Source organism: Haemaphysalis longicornis, unplaced genomic scaffold (assembly GCF_048455015.1).
Source record: "Haemaphysalis longicornis isolate Haplotype H1 unplaced genomic scaffold, Haemaphysalis longicornis Haplotype H1 scaffold_4, whole genome shotgun sequence".
Classification (NCBI taxonomy): domain Eukaryota; kingdom Metazoa; phylum Arthropoda; class Arachnida; order Ixodida; family Ixodidae; genus Haemaphysalis; species Haemaphysalis longicornis.
Genome location: NW_027526361.1, coordinates 180,552,738 through 180,573,303, shown reverse-complemented (window position 1 = coordinate 180,573,303; position 20,566 = coordinate 180,552,738). Strand labels below are relative to the sequence as shown.

Genomic DNA, 20,566 nt, shown 5'->3' with positions numbered 1-20,566 from the left:
ATGCGCGACAGGGGGGACGCGGGGATTGCCGCAGCTCGGGGTCCAGTACACTTCAGAAGCACACCCACGCAAGGAAGCTTATTTTATTTATTTATTTATTTATTTGTTTGTAGATACTGCGATCTCGTAACGAGACCTTAGCAGGGTGGGTTACATCTTTGTAACGAGTACATAACATGACACAAAGTTATACAGAAACATAGTCGATGGCAGGTAATAGAAACAAAAGACAACAACAACAATCAAAGCAAGTGCGACTCGAATAAAGATAATGAACTTAGTGAAACAACATCATTCGCCAGGTCATTCCAATCTACAATGGTACGTGTGAAAAAAGAATATTTAAAACAGTTATTTCGCGGAACAAGTGGTGTAATGATAAGGGAGACACCGAGCAGACACCGAGACACCGAGCAGACAAAGGAAAAGAAAGAAAGCTTTTTTTTTTTCCAGTTTCAAACGTTCCCTCCAAGCCAGGCAGGATTCCATCTCACTCTCACACTTGTAATGAAGCTTAGCTTGCCCATGTAACTGCAAGGAAAAACCGTAAGCTATCATGCCCACTTACGGCATTAACTTAAGCAGCACGAACTTGGGCTCTTATCGAGGACCTCACTTCGATCACTCCAACAAGCCACCCACGGGTGTTGGGGTGTCACACCTACAAAAGAACACAATGGGCATCTCTAAGGGAGACCCAACCCAAGGACATCCTCCCTCAAATGAGAACAAAAAATAGGGAGTTGGACATGCAGTGCAAATGACTGACGACGGGTGGACGACACTAACAACGTAGGGAATACCTAATTGTGGGACGTAATGAACTGGGAGGTAGAGGGAACTCGATGCTTAAAGGAGCCATGAAGAGAAAATGCAAGTTGGTTTTATTCGAAAGATTCCGTGTTTTATAGTGCCCCCAGCGCTTGTCCGGATACAAACGATGCTTTATTCACTAAGAAATTAAACAATTTAAGTCAAAATTTTGATTTTCCCACTAAATCGTTTGTCTTCCGGGTCTGCAATGACATCACAGGAACCGACCGCTCTGCAGCCTAGAGTCCCTTCATTCGCGCATCCGCCGTACAGGGTAGAGACACGTATACGCTGGCGCCGCCATTTTGGGTTGCTCGCTCGCCGCCGAAGCAAGTCATTGTGTCAAAGACGCGCTGCCGCAACGCGGTTTACTGAAGACGTTTGAATCATATTGTCTGTTTCGCGTTGCTAGGTCTCGTGGGAAACGAAAAAAATAACGCGTTGAGCCCGTTGGCCCAATTGCGGCGGCACGGGACCGTTCAAAGGTTGTCTCCACCCTGTACAGCGGTGTTGGTTTGTTCCCGCATTTCTTTACGTTACCCGAACCTAGATGGCGCCACCATACCGTGGCAAGCGTTTGGTTTGTTTTTGCCCGCATTTAAACTTGGCTTGTTTTTGTTCTGGGAGAAAATATTCGTTCCCTGAAACAGTGCTCGCTCGACAAATGGGGTCACGTAAGACACCGTTGCTTGCGTCAATCGGCCAGTGTCGTCTGAGACAACCCCAAGCCCCGTAGTGTTGTGCAGCTAAACCAAGCATGCTGTGCGCAGTACGAACAGCAGAACGCATCAGTACTTCTATGTTTACATGTGCTTTCGTAACTTCCACTGTTTGTCCCATCATTCTTATTGCTTTGTAAAGAATGTGCCCTAAATTTAAGCGCAAATCGCTCGTTCGTCTAGTTTGTAAGCTCTACCTAATTTGCGTCTGCTTCTGCCAGCCTCCGCCAATCGCAGAGCTTAGCTCATGTGACATCATAGGTTCTGTTGCGGGAAATGAGCTGGTGGGTCGCATGACCATTCCCGTTTTTCCTAATTATGTAGCTTATTTGAGCGAAGTTTACGTTAAAAGTGGTGTCAGTATGATTCTAACGAGACAATCTTTTGAATGAACCAAACTTGTGTTTTCTCTTCATGGCTCCTTTAAAGGAGCCATGAAGAGAAAATACAACTTCGTTTAATTTGAAAGAACTAGGATTCAGTATCTCACTCAGCTCCATTAGAGCCACAAAAGATGTTTTTTTAACGAAAAAACGCAAGAATTATTTAAAAACTTTGCGCCACAGTGACGTGTTATGAGGAAGAATGACGTCATACTAGCCAACAATAAAACAATTTTCAGTGCGTTAACTGCACGTTAGCATTCAAGTGATGCGGTCAAATGGAACTAGAGGCCCCATTACCAACGTCCAGTCATGTATCGTCGCGACAGGTCAGTTAGGCGGCCGCCAATCACACAAACAAGGTTCTGTGACGTCATAGAAAAGTTGCGGGAAATTGGCTAGGGGGTCGCTACTGCTCCACACGTTTTCTTTAATATCTCCATTATTTGTTCGAAGATTGCGATGATATTGGTATCATTGTTATCGGGACTAAGCAGTCTTTCTAATAAACTCAACTTGTATTTTGTCTTCATGGCTCCTTTAAGGCAAACAATGGATGCAGTGCATGCAAGAGAGCAGCTATTTGGGTAGGCTTTGCTTCCGCAGTGGGCACCTGGCGGTAACTGTCTCGAGACTGTGTGTTTAGTTTCGGGTCAAAATTAGAGGTTTCACACAAACCTGCATGCACCCTGGTGTCTACGAGAAGCAGCGTGGTCTAATTCTAAACACCCGGGATTCACAAATGTGTTCTGATCTATCAGCTGAAACAGCAGTGAATCACCTCTCCCACGCTTTAACCTAACGCTGTAACAACACACAGCTCTCATTATCTTAGCATAACTCTGCTTATCCTAAAAAGGCCAGCTGTCAGGCTATTTTAATGTTGCGTCTTTCAAGGGCAGGGGAAAAAAAAAGTCTCAAAAGAATACCCCAAAAAGCTGCGGCCATGCTAGACCCTATGGTGCCAAATTTCCTCCCTGTAGATTAGCTAATCAAATACTAAGTAACATGGCAGCTATCATGGTCCACACAGTACAATGTCTGAAGCTAAAAATTCACGTTTTGCAATTTACAGGATGAGTTTCGAACTGCTCACACCTCTTTCCTACTCAGTAAACCTTCATTCCTCCCTTTAAATCAAAACCAGTTCATCCAGATTCCCTCCACGGCTGCCATGTGTGCAACCAGGCTGTGCATTTATGCTCCCGCTGCAATTTTGCCAGTTCAGTTATTTCCCCTCACACCTTGTAGCTTCAGCAGCTGAAGGTTCTAGCCCAGCAAATGCTCGCCCCAAGCCCAGAGAGTGTGCCCCCTCACCAACTGTCTGCAAGCTGCGTGCCCCCGCTGCAAGTCAGCGCGGCACTTTTCTCCCCAGTGTCAAGTGGACCCTGTGGGAACCGTCCGTCCAAGCATGGGACACATGGCCATCTGTTGCGCGTCTTCTACCAAAAGCACGTGACGGGCACAGGGCAAGCGAACGCCGTTCGTAAACAGGCGTCATCCCCACTCACCGCTCATTGAGGCTGAGCTTGGTCGTGTTCTTGAGCACCACCTTGCTGGCCATGACACTCAGTCCAGCTGCACGGCATGGATACAGACGAAATCCATTAGAAGAGCGCAATAAAAACACGCGATCTCTGCAGTCATGAGCAGACACGTGGCACACATCCTCTGAGGAAAGGAGGAGCCCACGCTACAGTTTTCAGACCCAATACCCGAATCCAACCCTGCAGTGCGTGGGTTGCCACACTGCTTTCCACCCCAGTGGTTTCCTCCGGGTGCCAGTAATACGACAGGAGCGCTATACTCTTTCCCAACGCTTCTGAAAAATGTATGGTGGCGGTTGTTGCTAAGGCTGGGTGTGGATTAAAAGCTTAAAAACCCAATCAGTCAGCAGGCTTTGACCGGCCTTTGCTCACAGCTGACGGTTGTTTCTAAGTCACTTAAGACACCCACAAAACAAGGTCAGTCGCAAACGAAATGAAGTTTGTTGTTATACTCAGCCTGTTTTTGCACTTGTCCACAGTCACGCCAGCTGGCATAATGCAGACTTGCATGACTCTGCGGTGGCCAGGACATACATCCCCATTTTTCTTAACAGGCACTGTTTCTATCTCAGTCCAGCACCCGCTACCTTTGCAAGAAATGCACATCACCATTAGCTCCTCCTGCCAGAGAGTCTAGCGAAGCAATGTGAAGAGCGAGTTGGTCTCCTGACATGACAAGATAAAATGCGCGAAAAGGAAAGGGCGAACAGTGGCAACAACAGCCAGCAGATGAACCTACATATCACAATGCCAATCCACGAAGGGAGTCCTTATGGCCCGAAACAATTCGTAAACTCGTCAAGTTTTGGATGAAGGAAACAAACCAGAATTCCAACGAGTGAGGCATTTGGGACTAACGGGCAGACGGCCAGTCGTCACTGCAACCACGTTTCAGCACTAACGGTGAGAGCAGTCCGTCTGAATTTTTACCCAAACGGCCAAACTGCTGCACAGCCCAAAAAAACAGTGAAAACGAAGAGAAAAACAAATATAATGTGCCAAAATTACAAAAAAAACGTCGTGAACACTTCGTCGTTGCCACCGATGCAATTTACATGATGGGCTCACTTGTGCGTCTTTGTGTGTGTGGGAAAACGCAGTTTGAGTCGTTCATACCGATGAATGCCGCGCAGAACTGAATCCCCCACCCAGCCGTCAACACCCGCGAAACCGTGAGAAAATGCACGTGGACACGCTTAGGAAAATACGAAAGGGAACCATTGCACAAACATGCCACACCACGAGCGCCGGTCAGCGGTGCACGCTCGCCAACAACGCTTCCACGTACAAAATAAATGAGTGACAGCGCCGAAGCCCTATCTAGTGAAAGCATGTTTGGCGGAGGCCGCTGAAACAGACGCTGTTGAAGTCCCGGGACGCAGCTCGGCGTTGTGGCACTTTGAGCATTCCAACGACGAAGGTCGGTTCGTCCGCTAAAAGCATTCAACGGCCGTGCAGCATTAGAACAATCTGGGACGTTACAACAAGTTTCGCCGCCGCAGCCGCTTTGCTGAAACAGATCCCTGGCGTGCCTCTCATTTGGCGATGCGTCGAGCCCGCTGCCACTTACCAGGGCTGGCGGACTTCTTCGAGGTTGGCTCGCAGCGAGCAGAACCACTGCGGAGAACAGTGTGTGCTACGCACGGTTCGTATTTATCTTGCGTATTAGCGCTTAGTTTTGCCACAAGTAAATGAAATTATTACACCGCACTCAACCATCGAGAAGTCGCGACACAAGAAAGCTCCAAACCTGGATCATTGCCCGGGGGCCCATGTTTTTTTGCGTAAGCACGACGTAAGCAATCAGTGACGTGCTGCACCTATAGCTATGACGACATGCAGTGTAATTTGACGAGTCACTCATAACGATCGCTACCAAGGTATCAAATATTGTGCAAGAAAGATATAAAAACACTTGGCATGTACTATAAAAATTAAGACGGTAGCTGAGGCTGACAAGAAAAACACATTTCTGGAGGTCAGACTTGGCGCCAACACCACAAGGCGATCGAGTAACGTTGATCCAAAAGCGAGCGAAAGGCGGATGTCGAGCTAAAGAACATCACACAATTTTTTTACCGTATCTATTTATTTCTTTCAATCGCTTTTATTAACATAGCTGGGCTCTCTGCTTCAATGCAAGCTTTGTTGCGTTATCACCTTCCCTGCCGCCACCGCCGCCACGCCATCGTCTGCTGCTATGTTACAAGTTTATGGCGTGATCACAGAAAAAGACGGCCGCGACTATCGCTTCTATGACACATAAGAGCAGCGAAGCGCTACGCCTGATAACCGCGGAGCACACCGATGTCACCGATTCACTCATTCGTCAAGCTCGACTGCAATCAGCGCTGTAATGAACTAAATAGTCACTTTTCATTGTTATTTTTCTCTTGAGTTCGATCATGTGACCCAACAGCTTACTAGGAGAAGTATGGACAAATGCCATGCATTGGGTTCTCTTTGTCATGGAGAGGCTTGTACTGCCCTCTTATGTTGCGGTTACGCCAAACAAATATTTTTTATTTCATTGCCAAACATAAAAGCAAAATACTGCATGTTATTTGTATGTCGCATGATCGCTGACTTGGAAGCAGTTGAAACTATAATTTGTTTCGGTAGGAAACACGCTTTAAACAGCGCGCATGCGAAACTGCGCCTGCTGCAAATTGCCGCACATTTCGCGGCGCCGTAAGCCGGGGCAATATTGTGCCCTATTTTGCTTGTATTTTGCGACAAAAACAACCGCCATTTTCATGCTGTTACGTAGCATTACGTCACTTTTACGCAGGCTGAAGTTGCCAATGCATGACGTAATCGTTCCCGCCAACTGTTTAAATTACGTCACGCCTTCTCAGCCAATCACAGAGGGGGTGTGTATTACAAGCAGTATTGTTGTTGAATAGCAAAGACAGGCTTACGTTGTCATGTCCGCCGCATTTTGTCTGGTTTTTCATTGCCGGCCAAGAATTATGCGCCTTTAGTAACGAGAAATAAGGCAAACTTTAGAACTAGTGTCCGTTGACGACATGAAACGTCAAAATGACGACACCACACACAACCGCTTTGTCAGCCGGAAGCACGTGACCAAAATTGAAAGCCAATCAGAAAAGACTTCCGGAAAATTGCCTAAATTGCCGGCAATTTGTGCAGTCGAGAATAGGGCCCCGGATGTGCTTGGATCGTGATGGCTATAAAAGTCTGAGTATGGGCTAAAACACAAGTTAATATATTAGGATTATTAACTTTTCATTTGTTCAACTCATTACCCATAAAAGAATGTCTTATTTTTTTATGAGTTCAAAAAGTCGGCGACAATGTACAAAATACACATTCAAACGGGACAGGACAAGACACGATGGGCTCCTTGGGCTCCTCGCTTCAAAGGCTTCAAGTGCACAATGCAAAATCGTTCGCTGCAGAAAAAAAAAGGCTCTGTCTGTGCTGCATTGTTGTGAACTGGTTGTGGAAATTGAGATTTAATTAAACTTTCCCAGTTTCAACCAATCTCACAAAGCATTAGGTGTGCGCGCGCGGCACGGTTACGCTACGTTGGCGAATGCGGGATACTATAATGCTACTCATACAACTCATAAGGGGCGGCAAAACGTTAGACGGACAGATGAGATCAAGAAGTTTGCGGGGATAAATTGATCGCAGTTAGCGCAGGGCCGGGATAATTGGAGATCTAAGGCCTTTGCCCTGCAGTGGCCGCAGATAAACTGATGATGATGATGACTATTAATATACTTCTATACTCCTTGTAACCTAGCAACTTGGGGGGCGAAGGTGGAGGGTTACGGCCCAGACAACGCAAAACAAACCTGGGTAAATCCTGCAGGATGTCCGGCTCTGGACATTTCAGCATTCTCAGCTTGTCCAGATCTCATCCTCAGCCAGTCCAGTCGGGGTCCGTTTGTCCGTCCAGCGTACATCCTCAGAAATTCGTCAAAATGATGCTGCTGGACAATTTTCGTACACTTCCAGGATACAAACTAATGTTCTTTTTTCTTAGTCTAAGTTACCTACAAGCTAATGCAACAGGCCTCACTATATAGAAATCAGGCACGTCTTAAAGGATTACAGTAGAACCTGGGATAAGCCGTGCCAGGGAGGGAGGCAAAATTTCACTGCATCCGAAAAGACGGCGTGGGTTACCCAAGAAAGCTAAAGCGGAGTATGCTAGCTGAACCCCAACAGACGAAGCCTGGAAGTTCGAGCAGAACCACATTACCAGTTCTCGGTGTCAAATTTTGTTTGTTTCAGGCAAAGAGAAGAATTTTTCAGGCGCCCCAGAGAGGCTTGGCTTGTACGAGCACAACGTAAGCCCTCTGAAGGTGAAAGGCGTCAGGGGACTTCTCTCTAAAAGCTTTGGAGAATCATGAAGTTGAAGTACTTTTCCGAATTTTTGAGGAGATTCCAAGATAAAGAAAGGGCAGCTGTCGAACAGGAAGAGGCGCGGATGTTGCAAAGAAGACGGTTCTTTTGTCCGCATCTAGTCGTGCTCTCGGCACCCTGTGACCTCTGTTCCAGTGCAGCAAGGGATTGCAGCTGAAAAATGACAGCCATATTACTACTTTTATGCAGGTTACTTTAAAAAGTACTTAATTGATACTTTTCCAGCCGTTTTTCACTAGCAAACATCTGTGCAATAAACGACTTTTTGTCCAAAACGGGTCAAATCCTGCGTGTCACATCAATGTGTTCCGGATCCGAACTTTACAAGTACTTACCATTGAGGGAAGTAAGGCAGCCACATTTCTATTGCCGTGCTCAAATAGGATCCTTTCCTCCCTTCTACAACATGGCAAAAAATTATTTCAGCAGTTGCCACCGTTATTTTGGTGGCAAAAAACTATATTTTTCTCGATTCCACCCAAAGTAGACTTGGCTAATTAAAAAAAAAAAAGCATATTATAGAAACTTTTTCTTAACTGTTTTTCTTTCATTGACGTATCATACGAGTGTAATAGCCTTTTCTCCACGGTAACAGCAGCGTCAGACGTCCATAGGGATTGTGATCCAAAAGAAGGAATACAACGGATCATTTAGGGATCGTTCGCAATCCATTGTGATCCAAAAAAAGCTCTAGGATGGACCATTGAGGGATCATTTACAATATCTAATCCTGTGGATGTCCCCTGGATGCCTGGTATATAGGATCCAGGGCGTTTGGACCATTTGAGGACGTCCTCAGGACGTTTTCCGTTATCTGGGAGGGAGTTCGGCAGAACTGACTCCGCGGGTGGCTTTTAACCTCAATCCTAGAGGTTCTCGCGGCGGTTCCTCCAAAAGGGGGAGGTTAGGATAATCTGGGTCACCCAAGGCTGCGAGACATGTTGGACGGCAATGGTAGGTAGGGGTGGAAATCACGTGCAGCAAAGTTTGGCAAGGACCCCGGCTAACTAGCGCAGGTCACAGGTGTCCCACCCCACTGTTGTGAGAGACGGCGTCGATTCGACTCTAGCGGAGAATCGCCGCAGGAAGAGTGAGGTCTGCTTCTCTGCGAATAGGAAGGCCCGGGGCAGCAACGCAGCTCGCCCTCATTCGCGTTGGTACACGTGTAGTACCTTCTGCGACTCATGAGTGTGGATCGAGTGCTGGCGGGTGGCAGTGGTCATACACTTTGTCTTGGTGCAGATTGCCCGACGCTCGACCCTCGTGGATCTGATGCGTGAGCAGAGATGGACCCAGATGTGTGACTCGCTTCTGTGATTACGGGGAAAGTTGCTGTGTTCGTCTCAATGACGAAAGGCGCGAGAGCGTGATGACGCGCTCAGCACGAGCTCTGCCGAGCTCGGCCCGTGCCGCCGAAGTGCGCTGAGCTCCGCCAGCGCGTTCGGAAGAGCTCGGCGCACTTCGGTGGCACGGGCGTCGAGATAAGACATTTCTCTATTAGGCGCGTAGCCCATATCGGACACGTTGGCCAACGTAGCTAGCACCGTATCCCAAATGCACCTCGCCAGACTGCCCAGACGGCTGGGCTTGAGTGGAGTCTCGACCGTTTCATCAATTTTACGGCAGCCGGCGAACTAGTCGCAAAACCTTCTGCTCATGCGCCAGCTGGAGGGCACAGTGGCTACCACCTCGCTACACATAGCTACGCTGCGCCGGCCGAGTTTGAGTGTACAGGGGTAGAAATTGCCCGTGGTGCAGCCTAGCCGACGTGTCATCGCTGACCGCGCGGTCGCGCGCCACTCCGCCGGAAAAGTCAGAGTATAAACGCACCTTTTGGATACCGAAGCACTTCAGGGGACAAGCCCGATCACTCGCTCACCGCACACCTTGCTTCCGTCCTGTTTTTCGAACGACTTCGTGCTGAGATCTTAACCGCTTGTGACGATTTGCATCTTTATCCGATTACGCTTTCAAATGGCTTCGATCTCTCCCGTATGCGTTGCAATATAGATCTGCTTGTAAGTTGTTACTGCCGCTATGCATTGGGAGAGTTAAATTAATGCCCTCGAACAGGCTGCGTCTTAATTAGCCAGAATGAAATAATAAAAAGAAAGAAGAACTTCGAGTTTGTGCCTTATAGCCCACAAGCGCCCCACGAAACTTGCTGTTGCTGCTGCTCCTTCCATATATGCCCTCATGAATGTTTTTTCGCACGTGTGACAGGCAAAGAAGTTGCCTTCAATCAGCTTATTTGAGGACGCTGGTTTATGATGCGCGCAGGAGTGCCGTCACGTGGTATTTTTCATATTTCGCGGGGTTTCATTATCAATCTGAATAAATGAGAACGCAATAAGCTCGTTGCTGAAAATTACTCTCGTGGGTACTTATTTACACTTTACTGATTACACTTTAATGATTAGGGCAGTACTTATCGAGTTAAATAACTAATTATAGTTAATTAAATCTCATTAAATAACAAATTCTGGCCTCAAATCTACTGTGGTGGAAACATTATGCGCTAGGTTTTGTTCCAGTACGCCATTGCTCTTTTTTATAATCTCGGTGCATAATAGCTACGACACCCTGTATGTATGTGTGTATATATATATATATATATATATATATATATATATATATATATATATATATATATATATATATATATATATATATATATATATATATTGTGGGGATTGTGGCTGCCCGCGATCCCGACTCGGTACGCGGCAGCGCTCAAAGGGCCGCGCGGCTTGCGCGGGATTGCGCAACAAGACGGCAAGAACGTGGCCTCGGCACGGCCACGGCAAGAATAGAGGGGTTCTCTTGCGCGTCGTGAGATGGCGCCACCGGCGCGCGCGGAGTGGCTTCGGCGGAGAGGCGGCTGCGGAGAGCGGGGACTTCAACTATTCGCCGCGAGCTCGACATGTAAGGTCTCTTCGATTTGGCTGCACTAGCTGCACCAGTTCAAGGGGTGCAGCACCGTCGTCCTCGTTTTGCCGGTGCCGCGCGCGCCCTCTGCACTTCCTTCCTCGTTTTGCCAAGGTGCAGGTACAGTGCAGGCCCACCTCGGCACTAGTTCTCGGTCGCCGTGCACTCGCCGAAAAGGAGGTGCCGGAATAGTGCAGCATGGCGTACGGGCCGCCCAACGCGTAGCAGACGACGCTGCGCGTCGTTTGACGGCGTGGAGAAGGACGTGTACCTGCTTCACAGCCCGGACGGGTCACCCATGCAGGGCGACAGCGGCTGCTACCTGTACGAGGCGTGCGGTAAGCGTTGTTGCATGCCGGCGATAAACGCGTGTAGCGTTCAAGAGCGGTTTTATTTTTGGTCGTAGCCATGTCGGCCTCGTCGCGTTGCTTTGGGTCGCAGTTTGTGATTTCTCAAAGGCTGTGCCGACTTTATACATGCTGGTGTGTACTTTTGCAGACGGGCAGCACGTAACGTTGCGGTTCACGGCAGCCGGCGATGAGAATTTGCCCCCTCCGGCGCTACTGCCGACTTCCGCCTGCAGTGACGGCGATGATGGTGCAGCCGCACTGGCTGAAAATGAGGGGGGACTGTGGAGCGCCCGGAAAACGAAGTTCTACATCGCCCAGTACACCGCGCTCAAGGACTTGGTGGGAAAGACCAGAACACTCTGGTATGTTATCCTTTGTGTGCAGAATTACATTCAGGATGCCATAATTTCTCCCCGCGCTAATCTCTGAACGCAGTAGCTGCTAATGAACTGTACAGGGGCGCTGGCATTGTCGCTCGAATTTCTAGTTCCAAGCAATTTAAAATTATTCACAGAATGCTAACGTTCACACATCTTTTCCTCCTGCTTCGAGTGCTTCAAATATGTGACAGCTGAAATACAAATATCCTGATAGAACGGCACTTAATAGCAGCGCATGCATTTACTAAGTTATAGATAAAACGTTGTGCACCCCTAGCATATGCGACTCGTGTCAGTCAAGTGTTACTTTACTTTACCCATACATTACTTCAGCTGTGCTTTTCTTTTGTGTTTAGGACAAAAAAGCTCTGGATTAAAATAACCGAGCTCATTAACAAAGAGTTCCTATGCAATATGACGGCCACCCAAGTGGAAAATAAATGGAAGAGTTTGTACCGATCATATAAGGCAAAAAAAAATAACACTTCAACACTTCCACTGGCCGTGCCCCCACAAGTTGCGCACACGAGGAGCAAGTTGGAATTATTTATTGAACTATTCAACAGTTCTGGCATCCCTCATACCCCGAGTCACCTCGAGACACCATGAACCTGTTTAACCATTGAAATGTTCTTACAGGGAGCTTGCCGCAGTTCTAGAGAAGGAACATAGCATAAACCCAAGGATCCTTTTGGAGCCTGGGAAGGCAATCCTACCAGGAGGGAACCCACCCAGGGTAAGTGAAAATTGCATTGTGTAAGCAAAGTGCTGTCTGTTGGCGTGGCGTTTATCCACAACTTCACCAGGGCCAGCACTGCAGCCGAAGGACCTTGAGGGTGGAGGAGATGGACCTCCTGAGGACTTGTCGGTGCACAACAAGGGGGGCCCTGTACCGAAGAGAGTGCGGCATAGCAGGTCGCAGCTTGGTCCCCTCTTGGAGACGCTCCAAAAGATGGGGGAGGCCAAAGCGAAGCAAGAGGAGGCCAGGGAAAAGGCCATAAAGCCCGCCAGCAGTGGCAAGAGGCGAAGGCAAAGCGCCACGAGGAGTGAATGCAGAGATTCGACCGCCTCATAGATCTGCTTGCGACAAAGGACAAGTGAAACAAACAATAAAGACGGCGTGTCAGGACTGCACACTTTTTAATTTCATGCAAATGTTTGTTCTAGCAGTGCCAACTCTGTTTTCATGCAAATGTTCTCTTTGCACATGATGTGAACACCACCCTTTTTCAGATAGTTCCCAGCCTTTCACAGTGGATGCAGTTCAACAACATAACAGTTTCCGTGATGTCGGATATGTGGTAACACAAGGCACTTTCATGTCGACTTTGCGTTGGCAGGGCAAGGGTGTCCACAATTAGCACTGCTCTTTAGCAATGCAATCTCTCAAAGCCTGAGCGTAGCCTCGTTGGTTGCAGTCGAAGTCCCCTACGGAGGCGTCGTTGCCCACATCATCACGGTGCAATGACGTCAGCTCCTGCAGGAAGTCTGTCGTCGTTGCAGAAGTTGTGCAGAACGCACGCAGCCATTACAATGCAGCAGGACTGCTCAACAGTTCTGGCGTCTACAAAGTACAGCCTCCTAAAACGCTGTTTCAGGAGGCTGAAGGCGTTCTCAATGGCCACTCTGCTGGCTATGTCGCCTATTAAAGTTACTTTTCCACGTGGGAAATGTGCACCCGTTGTCCCTGAATGGGGTCATCAGCCACGGCATCAAGGGGTACGCGCTGTCCCCAAGAATGTAGCTTTCCCCGCACTCGACGGCTGCGCGTTCGAAGAAGGGGCTCTCTCAGGACGCGGGCGTCGTGCGCCGAGCCCGGGAACCCGATGAAAACGTTTCGGAACTTGTTTCTATCGTCGCAGATGCCTTGCAAGATGATAGAAGGCCACTTCTTGCGGTTGAAATACGACTTGGCCGATTCACTTGGCGTCGGTATTTCGATATGCGACCCGTCGATGCATCCAATGGCATTTCGAAGGCCCTTTCCACCGCTCTTGGCTAGAAACCCGGCCTTGATGCGCGTCACTTCCTCCACGCTACTTGGCCAGCCGATGACTTCAGCGCTAATTGAGTGGAGGAAGTGAATGACCCCTGTGACACAGGCATGCACCGACGACTCCGTCACGTTGAACTTGTCTCCGATCGCGTACATCGACACTTGCGAGCCGATGTATGTACACAAGCGCAATGAGGCACGTACTCTGAGCTGATATTTGTTGCCGGCCTTGCACTGCGCTCGGATAGTAGACCGAAGCGCTGAACCTTGAGCTCAGGCAATCAAACGTCTCCCTCGACAGCCTGAACAGCCTCTTGAATTCTTGTTCGTTGTATCTGCTGACAACACGCTCGTAGCCAGACGCACGATTGGCGTCTTCGCGTACCAACGCGCACGCCACGGAAATGCACACGGTGGCGAACTCGTCAGAGTCACTGCACGGATCACTGCCGTCGCTGGCGGAGTCGCGCAGCTGCGCGAGCTGCGCGGCAGCTTCGAAAAGTGCCATGTCTGACAGCCGATCCATGCTCGCGATGCACAAAGCTCACGTTCGCGTCTCCCGGCTGCTGCTGCAGGCCGGCTGCTGCTGCACTGGTGTCCTCGTTTTGGTTGTATCCGGTGCGCGCTAGTGTCGTGGCTGCACCTGCACTTCCTGAACCGGCGCTGCACGCGCGCGACACCGGCCGGCACCGCTGCGGCACTTTTCGGAACTAGTGCAGCCAGTGCAAGCCAAATCGAAGAGACCTGTAGGTGGCGACAGCGTCGCGCTGCTAGTGTGGATGCTTCGCTGCGCGGCCCGTAAGAATGCACACTGTGGGCGCCCTTCGTGCCTTTTTCCCGCCGTATGTGCGCACGAAAGGTGCAAAAAAGAGTGGTATGCTGTAGTTCGGTTCCTCAACGTTCTTCAACGTTCAATGGAAGCAGCAGTCAGTTTTCATTACTACGCCAAAAAAAGCGACGACTCATTGGGAATCTCAGAATGGCCGTAATTGTGACAATGAACTTGTACGCTGTGGCTCGTAGCAAGCTCGATCTTTCCAGACTACGGCTTTGAGCCTTCAATAAAAGCATAAATAGAAGCAAATCAGGAAGCATCGATCTCTGAAATTCAGTTTACAACGGCAATCTCAATCGCTTTCACTGGTAGCATGACGCATTCTTGCATTTGTGGGATGCCCTGAAATGGTAACACTACTTAACTGCCCCGAAATTCTTTCTAAGAGCTTACGATATTTTTTGTGTGTTGAAAAGGCAACATAAAATTACTGAATTTTGATCAGCGCAGAAATATAAATGTAACCTCTAACGGGTCTTTTAAATGAAATTTTAACGAATCTGAAGGAAGGTTTGATGAATAACGGTTTCGGATCACTTATTTACGGCTTTCGTGGCAAGTGAACTTGCGAATTGAATTGTCAACGCGCGCAGTACAATCAACATCTCATGTTTAGCTACGTTTTCGCAAAGTGACAAGCAGGTTTACCAGTGTGCAAACCAAGCTTCTGGTACCTCACAGTGAGCACAAATTTCCTGTTACGGCGGCTCTTTTGACCATTTGCGTTCCTTTTAAAATCTAACAGGTGCCTGCAACAGCGAGATGTGTTTGCATTCTTGCCCTAAAGATGGCAATTAATGAAGTTGTGCTGTTGCGAATGTAGTAAAATATTTCCTTTTTATTTCTCGTTGCAAATCAGCGCAACGGGTTCCCAGTAACTACTTTGGTTTGTAAACTGAATATCGCCTTTGTCTTGGCATTTAATTCTTGAGGATTGGTTAAAAAATGAAATTCTGTGCATTTAGTTTTTTTTTGGGGGGGTCCTGCCAACGTTGCAAGAGCAGCGAGAAGAGAACGCATGTAACGCGAAAACCCAAACTATGGTTATCAGTATTACTTACAATCGAAACTACACTAGGCGTCGTGTTCTGTAGCGGTGAAAAAGCAGTACGTATTTTCAAAACTGATTAACCTCCCTTTGTTCCGGGATTGTCCAGAAATTGTGGCTTGCCTTTTTCAAAATTGTATTGAAAGCAAGCATTGTGGGAAAAAATTAAAAAAAAACAGCGAGTCATGGCACACACCCCTCACACATCTGGGCAACAACGTGCATTATATTACGCGTTTTCTCCTCTATCTTTAAAATTAGGTCCAAAGACGTGACCATATTAGGCATTTGGTTATGCTGAGTGAGACACGTTTCTGGACAAGGTGATTCATGTCGGATTTGAAAATGACATATAGGAACATGACACACGAATGCCACATGACAGACGCAAACTCACAACTGCTTAATTTTACCGAAGAATTCCCTAAATACTCTTGCGCATCCATAGAAACGTATTTTAAATAATACGTAAAATTAGCTACTCGATACAGTTGAACAAATGTTCATTCCTCCTCCTCAGTATAAACAACGACTGTCCAAAAATGGACACGATCACACAGGCGCTTGCGTGCGGGTGTAAAATACGTGTCCGGTAATGTATGGGCGATAACGCACGGGTCGTGTGCAGTGTAAATGTTTTTGTTGGTTTCTTCTTTCTATAAGGACACAGCGCAATTTTACAAGGGTGTGGAATTTGCCCGCCTATGCACAGGTATTGTCGCTTCTTACCCGTTTCGCGTACTAAACTTTTATCCTTTAAATAATCACCACGCCACCTTCAAAAAGCACCCTTCGACGTTCCCGAAACGGCAGACGACTGCACTCAACAATATGAAAAGTGCTATGTGTGGAAGCAATGTTTATAACACGTTGCACACTCAAGCGGCGACCACGGCGAAGATGTTTCGTTGAATTAAACAAGCTCATTAACCCGCAACAGCCGCTGATTATTGCGTTTCTAGAGGAGATGCGCAAGCAGAGGTAACTATGTCATTGCTTACTGCCAAACGAGCCCACATTATGGTTGTTTTGTCGTGTGCAGCACGCGTCTTGCGCCTCACGCAACGTGAAAAAGCAGACGACGCGAGAGCGCCATCCACACTAGGAGCGGTTCGTCCCGCCGCCGCCAGGGGCCGACTGTGTTCGCGCTCGGGGCGATATTCGCCCCGAGCGCGAACACAGTCGGCCCCTGGCGGCGGCGAGACGAACCGCTCCTAGTGTGGATGGCGCTCTCGCGTCGTCTGCTTTTTCACGTTGCGTGCGGCGCAAGACACGTGCTTCAGACGACAAACTACCAATATGTGTGCTCGTTTGGCAGTAAGCAATGACATAGTTACCTCTGCTTGCGCATTTCCTCTAGAAACGCAATAATCAGCGGCCGTTGCGGGTTAATGCGCTGGTTTAATTCCACGAAACATCTTCGCCGTGGTCACCGCTTGAGTGTGAAACGTATTATAAACATTGCTTCCACACATTGCACTTTTCGTATCGTTAAGTGCAGTCGTCTGCCGTTTCGGGAACGTTGAAGGGTGCTTTTTGAAGCTGGCGTGGTGATTATTTAAAGGATAAAAGTTCAGTACGTGAAACGGGTAAGAAGCGACAATACCTGTGCATACGCGTGCAAATTCCACACCCTTGTAAAATTGCGCTGTGTCCTTATAGAAAGAAGAAACAAACAAAAACATTTACACTGCACACGACCCGTGCGCTAACTCCGATACATTACCGGACACGTATTTTACACCCGCATGCGCCTGTGTGATCGTGTCCTTCCCGTACCTTTTCTAAAATAAATACCATTTTTCGACATTCGTTGTTCATTCTGAGGAGGAGGAATAAACATTTATTTAACTGTATCGAGTTGTTAATTTTACGTATTATTTAAAATACGTTTCTATGGATGCGCAAGAGTATTTAGGGGGGATTTTTCGGTAAAATTAAGCAGTTGTGAGTTTGCGTCTGTCATGTGGCATTCCGTGTGTCATTGTCATATATATCCTTTTGAAATCTGACATGAATCTCCCTGTCGCTAGAAACGTGTCTCACTCAGCATAACCAAATGCCTAATATGGTCACGTCGTAACATTTTTTCCCACAATGCTTGCTTTCAATATTTGAAAATATTCAATGCTTGCTTTCAATTTTGAAAAAGGCGAGCCACAATTCCTGGACAATCTCGGACCAAAGGGGGGTTAATCAGTTTTGAAAATACGTGTTAAAGTACTGCTTTTTCACCGCTACAGAACACAACGCCTAATGTAGTTTCGATTATAAGTAATAGTGATAACCATAGTTTGGCTTTTCGCGTTACACGCGTTCTCTTCTCGCTGCTCCTGCAACGTTAACAGGACCCCCCCCCCCCCCCCCTTCCCGAAAAAAAAAAAGGAAATGCACAGAATTTTATTTTTTCACCAATCCTCAAGAAGCATGCCAAGACAAAGGCGATATTCAGTTTACAAAACAAAGTAATTACCGGGAACCCGTTGCGCTGATTCGCAGCGAGAAATAAAAAGGAAATGTTTTACTACATCTGCAACAGCGCAACTTCATTTATTGCCATCTTTAGGGTTCGTAAGCGACCTTATACGCAAGAATGCGAACACATCTCGCTGTTGCAGGCACCTGTTAGATTTTAAAAGGAACGCAAATGGTCAACAGAGCAGCCGTAACAGAAAATTTGTGCTCAATGTGAGGTCCCAGAAGCTTGGTTTGCACACTGTAAACCTGCTTGTCACTTTGCGAAAACCTAGCTAAACATGAGATGTTGATTGTACTGCGTGCGTTTACAATTCAATTCGCAAGTTCACTTGCGACGAAAGCCGTAAATAAGTGACCCGAAAGCGTTATTCATCAAACCTTCGTTCAGATCGAGTCGCTAAAATTTCATTTAAAAGACCCGTTAGAGCGGTTACATTTATATCTCTGCGCTGATCGAAATTCAGTAATCTTATTTTGCCTTTAGAACAGACAAAAAATATAGTAAGCTCTTAAAAGAATTTCGGGGCAGTTAAGTAGTGTTACCATTTCACGGCATCCCACAAATGCAAGAATGCGTCATGCTACCAGTGAAAGCGATTGACATTGTCGTTGTAAACTGAATTTCAGAGATCGAGGCTTCCTGATTTGTTTCTATTTATGCTTTTATTGAAGGCTCAAAGCCATAGTCTGGAAATATCGAGCTTGCTACGAGCCACAGCGTACAAGTTCATTGTCACAATTACGACCATTCTGAGATTCCCGATGAGTCGTCGCTTTTTTTTGCGTAGTATTGAAAACTGACTGCCGCTTCCCTGCTATACATTGAACGTTGAGGAACCGAACATACCATTCTTGTTTGCACCTTTCGTGCGCACATACGGCGAGAAAAAGGCACGAAGCGCGCCCACAGTGTGCATTCTTACGGCCCGCTCCTCGGAGCATCCACACTAGCAGCGCGACGCTGTCGCCACCTACATGTCGAGCTCGCGTCGAATAGTTGGTGACAGCTTAACTCTGCAGCGGCTTTTCAAGATCAAAGGGATTTTGTGTTCATCCACAACCAATGGCGTCGCGCCGTTTGTGTGACGCCTGCGACGTACGTTTGAAAGGAGAACTACTTCCAATATGGCCGCGCTCGCTTCCCCACCGCTGCTGCGCTGTTGAGCGACAACGAGGTTGCCGAGAACCAACAGCACTGTAGGCGATTTGTGTTACGAATGTGCTGTAGTGCATCAAGCAGCCGCTTATCGTTACCTGTCCCGTGTGTGTCTTGCCGCGTCGTGGTTTGTACGTACGTGAGGAAATCGTGGTGGCACTGGTGGGCTGTTTTACGTACTCGGTACGTCGTCAACGAACTCGATCTGAGAACGGCAAAGCGTCGAAGCTGGATCTGTTGCTGGTGTGATTGTGGAAATTGTGTCGGTGTAACGCAACCTTTGTGAAGAAATAATGCGATTTGCTTTCGTCTACGGCAGTAGCGGTGACAAGTTGCAAGCGTTTTCGTTTGTTGCTGTGAGCGTAGGCTGCGCCCGATGTTGAGCGCAGGCCTACGTGGTGTCCGTCCGGCCCGACGCGGATCGTGCAAACGTGTGCGGCGTGTTTTTTGGCCGGATACGGCCGCTCGTGCAGCCGAACACGTTACGATTGCCAAATCTTACAATGTAAGGTATCTTAACTTGCCGATTCGCGCATTGCTTAGCCTGCCGGGGTACGAACGGAGCAGCGGTGTGGCGTTTTTTTCCCCCTGGCGTAAACAGGTATGATTAAACCATTATTGCAGAGACTCGCGAAGAAGTAAACGTTCGTGCACAATTATCCGAGACTGGGTTGGGTAGCTTTAAGAAAATCGGTATGAACCTGCCTTCCTGCGAGAGACGGGTGCCTATGGCGTTCTGTTTGTGCCAATGGGCACATTATCGAACATACAAAAGTATGAACGAGTGCGAGTATAGTTGAGGTAATCAAATGTGGTTGCGTTTCGTTTCTTGACTGTCATGGGTTGGTCGTAATCATCAGTAGCATTTTTGAAACGTATAAGAGGGCTAAATAAACATCGAAACTGCATGATTGGTGGATTTTGAACCACGCCGTTGGCGGAAGCCGGAAATGTGTGGCCCCGCAACATGACCACGTAGTTTTTTTTATACATTGGCAAAACTACACACGCGCGCAGCTTTTTATTATGCCTGCTAAGCTTATGGTGCGTATGTTCCCATCGCTACACTAAGTGGCATCAGATAAACTGACTATGCATGTACTGAGGCTGCGTATTTCGTGTGCAGTGTGGAATTTCTCAAGTGTCGTGAGCTGTTAAAGTTGTTTTGAAATAGCTGAATGCGTTTAGTAGGAATGAACCAATAGTTTATCTTCCCTTTATTTTCATGCAGTTTGTGTGATGGGCTTTATGAGTTATAAAAAATTGTCTATTGCAGCTGTGTTTCATAGTGATGGCTGTAGTTTAACGATTGCATTTTGGTGCTTGTGCAGTTTAAGTTTCAACAAAGGGGTTGCAGTGTCTTGGCAGACATTCAGATTTCCAGTGTCTCTGTCATGATAGACTGTATTATAGAGTGGAGGACATGTTTGAGCGTCTTATCACGGAGCATACTTTAATTTAGATTCAACACCGCTTCCCACTTTTAGATGTTTTTATTGTTCCAGCAACTGTGGAGAGCCTGCAAACAGTGACTG

The 20,566-nt window shown here is 47.6% G+C and overlaps 1 protein-coding gene across 1 annotated transcript; it reads left to right on the top strand.

Annotated features, from left to right (window-relative positions):
* Nucleotides 1–10,783: 10,783 nt before the first annotated feature.
* On the top strand, nucleotides 10,784–12,750 carry LOC144179531 (uncharacterized). The gene is made up of 3 exons (XM_077707922.1): nucleotides 10,784–11,500; nucleotides 12,158–12,254; nucleotides 12,325–12,750. Exons 1-3 carry the CDS (start codon nucleotides 11,265–11,267, stop codon nucleotides 12,517–12,519), a joined length of 528 nt encoding a protein of 175 aa, XP_077564048.1. The 5' UTR covers nucleotides 10,784–11,264; the 3' UTR covers nucleotides 12,520–12,750.
* The last annotated feature ends 7,816 nt before the right edge of the window (nucleotides 12,751–20,566 follow it).

Coding starts and splice junctions, on each gene's coding strand:
- LOC144179531 (XM_077707922.1), top strand. CDS start 11,265: ATGCTGGTGTGTACTTTTGCAGACGGGCAGCACGTAACGTTGCGGTTC. Junction 11,501..12,157: donor GGAAAGACCAGAACACTCTG/GTATGTTATCCT, acceptor ATGTTCTTACAG/GGAGCTTGCCGCAGTTCTAG. Junction 12,255..12,324: donor CAGGAGGGAACCCACCCAGG/GTAAGTGAAAAT, acceptor CAACTTCACCAG/GGCCAGCACTGCAGCCGAAG.